Here is a 10,432-nt window from a genome sequence, read left to right as displayed (position 1 = left end):
AAAAAAAAAAACAAAAAACCAAAAAGAAAAAAAAAAAGTACGGGCCAGTGAAAAGGCTCGGTGAGGGAAGACATTTGCCACCAAGCTCGATGGCCTGAATTCAACCCCTGGGTGCACATGGTGGAATGAGAATCACCTCCTGCAAGCTGTCCTGGACCTCCACACCTGTGTGCTCAACACATTCAGACAATAAATAAATAAATAAATAAATAAATAAATAAATAAATAAATAAATAAATAAATAAATAAATAAATAAATAAATGCAACTTTGTAACGCAGAATCCCAGACAACATTTCAGCGAGTTAAAGGATACAGAACTTTGTACTAGTCTATCATTTTTCAAGTCAAATAACCATCTGGCAGACTGAATTAGTAATTAACTTACAAATTATTTTTACTGTTTCCTTTATAGTCAATATGGATTATTTTCCCAGCCTATATTCTATTTACTATAAACATTCTCAAAAGATCAACAAGTACTCTTAGCCTCTGAGCCATCTCTGCAGCACCCCTCTTCCGTATCTGAATGTCTACTGTGATGTACCACTCACTTGGGGTTTTCAGATTATGGTCTTCTAGATTTCCAGGGTTGGAGCTTGCAAAGCCCCATGGCTGTCTTAGTTCCTTGCTGTCTTCTAAACTCTTTGGCTAGCCTGTTACTTGTTCTAGCTTACCCACGTCGTCAGAGCCCTCTGAGCATTACTTCTAATTGTTCCTGACAACTGTTTCCAACGGGACCTGAGAGACTAATAATCTGAGTGCTCAGCCACCATCCAAGAGAGCCTTCAGAAGGCCTAAGCTATCAACCATACCGGACTGAGATCAGCCCAAACACTGCGCTAAGTTACTTCATGTTGTGTAAAACAGTGGTTTTTCAGACTACCTTGCCCTGAGAAACTGCATTTTAAGGATGGAGGGCAAATGGCACCTGGGTGACATATAAATGAGAACTATGAAAACGATTATTTGCATTTTTTTCCAGTGTTGGTTTCATACATGGAATTGCAGGTTGCAAACAATTATCTTCAGAGTTCTGTAGGTGCCTGCTGGTCCTATCACAGGCGCTTGGGGCTGAGTAGGGAAGGCACAGTGTTCTACAGCTACATCCGAAAGAGCTAACGCCTCTAGCAGCCAGCACAGAAAGCCAGTGTGTGGTATTCATGGTGTAAAACCCTCAGAACTGGCAATGCCTGAACACTCCTCAGAAGTAAGTCCAGAACAGCTAAGACACGCTGCGAGCAGCCAGCACAAACGGCCAGATCAGACAGCTGACTGGTACACTCTGTATGTCAGCTGATTATAAAATGAAGCAAAGTTAATCTAAGCAAACTGCACTATCAGAGCAGGTAGGCAGGAAGGCTGAGCAGTAGACCAGAGGGCTGGATCTCAGGGCCTGTAGCTTTGACTCTGTGTGACCCTAAGCTCATCTCTGACCTTTGAGTTTCCACAACTAGAAAGTAAAAGTGCATGTGCTCCTGGGAAGCGGTGATGAAATGAAATAAAACAGATGAAAAGCACTGCTGGAAACGAAGTGAGATTAACGCTCCGTCACGCAGAAAGTGCACAGCATTTGAGACAGGCACTGATCAAAGTCTGCGTCCAGGTGTTCCTTCAACCAGAATCATCTGGATTAAGGACCAGAATAGAAACAGACTCAAAAGATAATTCTATAATTTGCCAGATAAACAAAGCAAAGAGGTTATTATCTAGCTGACTGAAATTCTTTCCCTTGAGAATAAATTAAGTATTATAGAAATTAGATTTATATTATTTTTGTATGCCTACACATCCATTAAAAAAATTACCTTCACGGTCAAGTCCTCCTCGCCCAGTGTGACATGAACTTGAATCGGGGGATAGACACCTTTGTCGGCATGGTGCTCCATGGTTGCCCTCATTGCATTCTGAAATACATTAGGATTACATTAAAGCACGGCTTATTAAAAAAACAATACACTTATAATTTTGAAACATATGTACATTATTTGAATCTTAAGTTTTCTTTGTCACTGGTTTGTCACGAGGGGAATTTACAGCACAATGTTTTGATCAGTTTCTCAAAGCTGGTGAGGCACACAAGGCCGGCACTCCTAAGCATGGACAGTAACGGGACAGGGGCACTGGAGTAGATCTGAGAGCGCCCAGAGGAAGCTGCGGCTGAACGCGGATTTAAGAGAGCCCTGGCCGCTAAGACTGAGCTGACCTGAGAGGAGACTGCGGTGTTTCTGTGGAACCAGGTTTCCAGACAAAAGCCACTGTCATGGGCATTATATAAACACGTCACAGCTTATATAAAGCTTTATTAAATATATCTTTACATGACTGAATTTTCAAGGGGAAAACACCATTCTAACACATTAAAGGGCCAACTGCTTTTAGCCACTAATGGATTTCTGTAGGTGTTAGGTGAATTCTTAATTTGTCAAAACAAAGCACATTCTTCCACACTTCCTCTCTTAGCTTTCTGTGTTTTAGATGTTGTGCTTTCTTATTTTCTTTCCTTTGGATTTTCCGCCAGGGTCTTGCCATGCAGCTCAGGGTGGCCTAGTGCTCACACCCTTCCTGCCTCCACTTTAAAGGCGCTGGGCTATGGAGCTACAGGTGTGTGCCGCTACACCTGGCCGGCCTGCTGATATTTTGCGTTATCCAATAGCCAGACATCTCTCTGCTCCTCTGGTCTGCCACTGGCTGGAGACTGGGCAGCTAAAGCAGGAGGCAGTACAGGCCTGAGCTAGGAGAGTCATGGTCAGCTGCAGGAACCAAACACAGTTACCAACCACTCTCTTTCCACTAACAAGTGGGGGGTCGGGGGTGAGGGACTGGATTCTCAACATAACCAGCATGCTTTTATTGAGTTTTCTGAATCTGTTACAATCAGCAGCTAGTTCTTTAAGTCCAATATAAACAACTTTCTAAAGAAAAGAAACAGAACAAAGGCATATAAGTGGGGATTGTCCAAGGGTAGAAAGTTGGGAATTACTGTTCCAAATATTCTGGCTTATGAAAATATGTATATAACTTTACTAAGCACCAATCGCATGCTCTGCTATTATGAGCATTTATATATAGTATGTCTTTCCCAATCTTCATAAGTTTCCCTGGGGAAAATTACCTTAGATTCAAAGAGGGCCAAAGTCACATGTTAAGCAACAGAATGAAAACTCAACCCCAGGACTGACTCTGGGGTCTATGAGCTCTATGTATGGAGGGCACCCCTGTGTGTAGACACAGGCTCACTTCCAGCCAAGCGGCACGATACTGACATGGAATGGCATATCTTAGTGAACTAGGAAGTCCACAGGAACATGGGTCTTAGAACAGATTCCTAAGATAAGGGACTGGCAAAGGTTACACGATACTATTTTACAAACCTTGAACAGTTCAAACACCATGTGATAGAGATGGGATGGTACATAAACCACGTGTATTGTCTGTCCTGGTGAAACCGCTACAGAGCAGAAGAGAAAAATGTGAAAGTACAGAGAGATGTGCTTACAGCATCCTTCAGAATAGACTGGAGTGAGGTGGGGAGACATTAGCTTTGGAGCACGGTACTGGGGGGCGGGGCTTTCACAGCACTTCTTCACTGAGAGTTTGAACCCTGTACACACTCACAGGGGACAAGGATAAGCGTCCTGCTGTGATTCCTCAATCCGGAATAAGAGCCACCCATCCGCCTACGCTTTCCTATGTCAGTCAGGGTTATACTTCCTAAGATGGACACCTTAGGAAAAAAAATGTTTCACCCATGTAGAACACTGTCTCAGAACTTTCTCAAGGGGTATAGGTAACACAGACCTCTGGAGAACAAAGGGGTAAGACACCATACTTTTAGAGTTCTTTGACCAGTAAGTAACTGGACTCTAATTCAAACAATAAGCCAACTCTCCTCTGAAAACCTCCCACTTGGAAACATGAATGGGCTATCTTGAAATTGCCTATACAGCTTAAGTTCCCAAGCTCTTGTCTGTAATGTGATTCTTCTTACTGGGTAGCACCCATCCGAATAATCAGCCTGGCAGGAAACCACAAGCAATTCTACCCTCAACTGGGTAGCTATGCCACTACTCCCCTTTCAGAGATCCAGAATGCGGCCTAAAGCCTATTAAAATGTATTTCCTCCCATCACCTTCCTGAATTTTCTTAACCCAGGAGAGGTTTTCCTTGTTAAACTACCATCATCAGTCTCCTTCCAAAACCCTGAACCCTTTCTCCAAAGGCAGGAAGAGCCCATCAGAGAGAACAGGACTCTCACACAGATGGGCAGCGGCTCCCATTGCCCTTCACAGGACCAGGTCTCTGATTTCAACAATAAAAACTGACTCACAATTCAGGAAGTAGAAAAAGGATAAACTTTGCAAGGAGGAATACACAAAAATTAAATATAATTTTCTTGGTATTATTTATTTTTCTCACTATCTCTGAAAAAAAAAATAGCAACAAATCAAAATTATCAGTTTAAAATAGAGCAAAACCAAAAACACCAAACTATCTGTCCTAAGAATCAAACTAAATTCGGTACGTGTAGGTGTGCATTGCACACGTGTATCTTCTGCCTCCACACTTAGTGAAGAAGTTGTTGGAAGAGTCCGTTACTGTTCGAGCCAATCTCAACTCACTCCTCGGTCGTCAGGACACCCACTACTGAGGACAGACACCACCAGGCAGGCTTACCATTTAGTTCTTCAAGTTCTAGTTCAGGAGAGTTAACATAATACAAATCACAAAGCCGCCTAGCATTTTCATAGCCATCTAGTGTGAATCAAACAAAACAAAGAAGCATTAAATAAATTTACTTCCGTCTTACGCAACAAGAGGCCAACAGCAATGACAAACGAAAATTTAAAATTCTCTGCAGAAGAAGATACACTTTAACAGTCTTAGTGAGGGGAAGGCTCTTTGTGTGACAAAGCCCTCTGAGCCATGAAAAAATAATGACCAAAAAAGGACCACAAAACTTGAAAACGTAGGCATGAAAAAAAATACCATATACAAAGCAAAAGAAAAACAGCAGGCTAAAGAGATTATTATTTATACATTAAATATATATTTACATTGTATGTTTGTTTTTGAGACATCTCAAAAACAGTTGGTAAGGGTTTAGGAAGTGGACACCTTTATTATTTGATACCTTTTTTGGGAACCATTAAAAATTTAAATACACAAAAATGTTGTTAATTCAGGATTTTTTATTGTTGTTGAGGTAATGGCCTTCATGTGTAACCCCAGCTGGTCTGATCTCGAATTCCTTGACTGGCCCTGAACTCAAGGAGATCCACCTGCCTCTATTCCTGAGTGCTGGGATTAAGGGTGTGCAGTTCTAAGAATCCTGCCTTATTCTAGCAAATCAACATATATTTAAGGATGTTCACTAAGATACTGTGAGTAACAGAAGGAGAAAAACGCACACAACCTAAGTGCATTAAAAGAAGCATAGGTTATAGCCCTGTGATACAGTCTACAGAGCCACTCAAAGCCGTGGGCTATGTCCATGTGGCTGGGAGTTTGTAGCAAAATGTCTGAAGCACTCCACTTTCTCAAAGCAACAAACATGGGGGCTGAAAAGATGACTCAACTGTAAGAACACAGGCTGCTAGCCAGGCGTGGTGGCGCACGCCTTTAAAACCAGCACTCAGGAGGCAGAGGCAGCTGGATCTCTGAGTTCCAGGACAGTTGGGGATACACAGAGAAACCCTGTCTCCAGTGAGAAAAAGAGCACAGGCTGACTTTGCAGAGGACCTGGGTTCAGTTCCCGTATCCACACGGCAGCTCATTGGTTCTAGTCCCAGGAGCTCACATGCCGCCTTCCAGCCCCCACTGGCACCAGACATACGCATGATGTATAGACAAAACTCTAGGCAAATCACCCATATACTTAAATTTTTTTTTTTGAAAATTTAAAAACAACAAAAACCATAAAAAACTTACACAATATGCATATGCACGTGATTTCAATAAAAATGCTTGGTAAGATGCAAATTAAACTGTTATGAACTTTCACTCCTACCACTGGAATATGACAGGCCAGGGTCAGAACCTGAATATTTTATCATACTGATTCACTGTGTGTGTACATCTGTGGGTGTGTGCACGCCAAGGGGCACATATGGAAGCCAACTTCCTGGAGTTAGTACTCTCTTTACAACTAGGGAATTCTGGGGATCAAAGTCAGGCTTTAAGACTTGGCAGCCAGTGTCTTTACACACTGAGACATCTCACTGGTCCTTTTTAAGGGTGGATGGAGAAAGACTTGAATTTTCTGAAGCAAAACAGAAAAATATACTTACTAACAGCACCAAACTTTACTAACAGAGGATTCTATCAGGAGGGCATCTACCTTACACACTGCATAATCCATGTCATGAAGTGATTTCCAAACCAAACGTGTTTGCTCCTAACATTTTTCTCTCATGACACATGCAGTGGTTATAAGGGAAGAGATGACACTCAATACTTTGGTGGTGTTCACATCCTTCTAGAAAAGACAAATGCACTTACCTTTAATAACTTCGACTACATCGCAGTTTGGATTTATGCTTCCAATGTGTTTTCGATGAGATGGGCTTCCTTTTCCACCAAACAATAAAGCTATCAAAAGTGAAAAGCCAAAGAAAGCACATTTCCAGATCTAAATGATGTTTCTCTAAACGGTACCAAACAGCAGAACATTTTTCTAACATGTAAAGATGACATTTTAAAGTCAGTAAAATGCCTTCTTTGTATAGCAGTGATGTTAGTGTTAAAGAGACACTGTCTAGGAAAATTTAAGAGGACTACACACATAACTAAGTACCTCTTTCAACCGTGGGACACTTACAGTGCTGGTTGAGTAACATTCTAATTGAAATTCGACTCATGTAGAATCGATCCAGAAAGTACTGGACATTTTGACTGGTGACAGGATCCACCCCGAAGCTCTCCTTGTATTCGGTCACACCCTGGGCCATGGTTGGGATGACGTCATTGTGCCGGTTTCTGATCCTTATCACTGTGTCTGTGAATCTAAACAAACCTCTCTGTCAAAACATCCAAGTATTTTGACAAGTGACTTTAAGATACAGGCTGCAGCTACAAAAAGTCCTAGTTCAGAGAAAGAAGCATCAGTGAAGGCTTTCCCATACTTGGTTAAATACATTTCAGATCATAAGGTACACGAATCTACAAGGTACAAGGATCTCCAAGTAAAACACCTGTATGGCAGCCACACTACTATTGAACAGTGAACAGGTTTCCCTTATCCACTGTTATCTAAGCATCTGAGGCTCACTAATGAGGCCAGCATTCCAGAGACACCTGCCAACGCTGCCAATGAAAAGGCCTTTGCTTCTAGAAAAACACTCCACAGTGAGGCAAGATGGGTAAGATCTGTGGATCTCCTCCCCAGAGTTCAGAAAGAAGAACCACTAGGTACAGAAAAGTGAGAAAAGAACTCTGACTTCACCTACCCTGAGTTTACAAAGTAGATGAGAAAAAAAAAAAAAAAACCTGTTGGATTAAAAGAGTTTTCAAATCATACTATCTTCTTATTTCTGTCAATTTAAGGAATAAGATAAAAGACAGAAGTCTTAATTGTGATATAACAAAACCAATCTCCTAACCTAGCCGTTAGGACTCACACTTCCAAAGGAGTGCTTTCCCAAGGACTATTTAACTTACTCCAATGATTTTTTTTTCATCACTTAAAAACACTTTTGAAATTCTTAGTTAGTAATAAACTTCAAAGGCAAGCTTTTAAGACAAATTATAATTTTAGAAAATTCCTCAAAAATAACAAACAACAAAAATTACAATCCCTTCCTTATTTCTCTCTTTAAAACAAAAACTGTTGAGTGGGGTATAGTAATTCACCTGTAGTCCCAGGCAGAGGCTGAAGCAGGCAAATCACTGTGGACTGGGCTACAAAGTGATTTCCAGGAAAGCCTGGGCCACATATTAAACCCTGTCTCGGAAAACAAAAACTGGTCTGGGGAGACAGCTCAGATGGTAAAGAGCTTGTTGTATAAGCATAATGACCCAAGTTCAGTCCGCATAAAGTTGTGTCAAACTGCCAAGCATGGTGGCACACGTTTGTAATCCCAGTGCTGGAGAAAAAGATAGGATTCCTGGAGTTCACTGGCCAACCAATCCAGCCAAACTGACTAAGCCATGGATCCCATTTCACAGCAGGCGGATGGCAAGCACTCTAGAGGCCAGCACCTGAGGTTGTCCTCTGGACTCACACACATGCATGGGAACCTGCATATGCATGAACATGCACACACAAACATAATTGTTAGAATACAGATGGCGCACGTCTTTAGCCCCAGCATTTGGGAGGCAGAGGCAGGCAGATCTCTCCAAGTTCAAGGCCAGCCTGGTCTACAAGTGAGTTCCAGGACAGCCAGAGCTGCAACACAGAGAAACTTCCACCAAAGGGGGGAAAAAATAGATGATAGATGTCTTCAAAAGTCTCCACAGTAGCATTTATAGGATATTCTATCGTTTCCCTTTGCCTTGTTCCTAGCCCACCATTTATACATTATATATATTCCACCATTTCCCTTTGCCTTGTTCCTAGCCCACCATTTATACATTATATATATTCCACCATTTCCCTTTGCCTTGTTCCTAGCCCACCATTTATACATTATATATATTCCACCATTTCCCTTTGCCTTGTTCCTAGTCCCGCCATTTACTGGCTACAAGACCCCAAGGCACAACCCTCTCTGTGCATAAATGCACGATCTCAGTAGAGTTGTTTCAAACACTAAATGACATCACTCACCCAGAGACTGATTTTTTTGATGAATATTACTTTCAAAACAAAAACAAGTTTGAGAACTGCAGTTACGCCACCCTTTTAAAAGACGGTCCAAAAAAAAAAAAAAAAAAAAAAGCATACAGATTCTGTGGACAATGGTCTTTATACTCTAATAACATTCATCACAAACAGATAATTGCATAAGTAACCAGTTGGGTTGACCAACTCTGCTGTCTGGGCTATGAGACTGAGCATAGGATTTATGCTATCTTATGAAGCACAGACCACAGGAATCTAGAGCTAGTTTTAACAGCTCCTCTATAAAGCAAAAGCAGCATTAGCAGCTGCCATGTTTCAAAACCAGAGATCTTACATGGAAAATAGACTTGTAAGCTTTCCTTTAAAAATAAATTTTTTGATTTTCTGGGTGGCATCTGCACACAACAGTGAACCCTGGGAGCAGAGGGTGACTGTCCCTTTGGAACTGGCATCCCCTCCCCAGGATAACAGACCAGGTGGCATGCACGTCACTCTAGATGGTCACTGCTTGTCACATTTGAACCGCCTCTTCTTACAGTGAAGAGGGATGTGGAGTGTGTTTTACATCTGGGCCAGCTCTGCGGCTTATACTGTCTCGCTGCCTTCAGTGCCTGTGTGGGTTGCTATAAATGAATACAGTAACTGTGCTGTAAGTAAAAGATGTTAATCCGTCTCCTTAAAGTGGGCCAAAGGCAAACTGAGCTAATCACATTTAAACTTTTATATGATGTTTAAAGAATATAAAATCAGGGCAGAGGCAGGTGGATTTTTTTCAAGTTTAAGACCAGCCTGGTCTACAAAATGAGCTCCAGGCTACACAGAAAAACCCTGCCTCAAAATACAAAAACAAACATACATAACAAATATATATTTTTTTATATTATATATTGTTTATATATATAATCTGTATATATGATGTATATTTGTTGTTTATGTTTGTGTATATATATATATATATATAATCTGTATTCAGAATAGGATCATACAATTATACTTACTCGTAAATAGTTTTAGCATCTTCAGCACTTTTGTCCTTAAAATCAAGCAGCTCCTGAAGACTCTGGATATACCTAAGACACAAATCAGAGCTGTTTATTCATACTGTAGAATTAACACAAAGGGTCTTTTCATATTTTATAGTCTTAATTTAGAATACTCCTATAAATTATGGTTGAAGTAGGATTATTGTTTTCGTTCTTTCTCTTTAGATAGAGTAGAATGCAAACCAGGCATACCACAAGCCCTGCGTCAAGTGCATGCTGAACAAGCGCTCTAGGAGCTGAGCTACACGCCGGTCCTGAAATAGGATTTTTACACCCATTAGCATTTGAGGTGGCTCAGTGTTTAAGGGCACTTCCTACTCTTCCAGACTACACAAGTTCAGTTCCCAGCACCCACAGAGGAGAGCTTACAATCATCAGTGCTTCAAGTGACCCAATACCCTCTTCTGGTCTCCATGGGCATTCACATACATTGCATACAATCATGTAGACATAAACATAACATACACACACAAATAAATCTTTTTTTAAAATATTTATTTATTTACTTATTTATTATGTATACTATATTCTCTGTGTGTATGTCTGCAGGCCAGAAGAGGGCACCAGACCTCATTACAGATGGTTGTGAGCCACCATGTGGTTGC

The 10,432-nt window shown here is 41.1% G+C and overlaps 1 protein-coding gene across 2 annotated transcripts in view; it reads right to left on the bottom strand.

Moving 5' to 3' along the window:
- Pdk1 (pyruvate dehydrogenase kinase 1) overlaps positions 1-10,432 on the bottom strand; it is a 26,161-nt gene that overhangs the window by 9,963 nt on the left and 5,766 nt on the right. Inside the window, exons 3-8 of one of the 2 annotated variants that reach the window (XM_005346567.2) lie at positions 9,783-9,854; positions 6,820-7,004; positions 6,501-6,590; positions 4,677-4,754; positions 3,374-3,450; positions 1,808-1,906 (exon numbers count right to left, since the gene is read on the bottom strand). In XM_005346567.2, the coding sequence (XP_005346624.1) occupies positions 1,808-1,906; positions 3,374-3,450; positions 4,677-4,754; positions 6,501-6,590; positions 6,820-7,004; positions 9,783-9,854 (601 nt within the window). The remainder of the gene's footprint in view (positions 1-1,807; positions 1,907-3,373; positions 3,451-4,676; positions 4,755-6,500; positions 6,591-6,819; positions 7,005-9,782; positions 9,855-10,432) is intronic. The other variant, XM_005346568.2, reaches the window with a different exon arrangement.

This window comes from Microtus ochrogaster, chromosome 4 (genome assembly GCF_000317375.1).
Source record: "Microtus ochrogaster isolate Prairie Vole_2 chromosome 4, MicOch1.0, whole genome shotgun sequence".
Taxonomy (NCBI): Eukaryota; Metazoa; Chordata; class Mammalia; order Rodentia; family Cricetidae; genus Microtus; species Microtus ochrogaster.
This window is presented reverse-complemented; position numbering and strand designations above follow the sequence as displayed.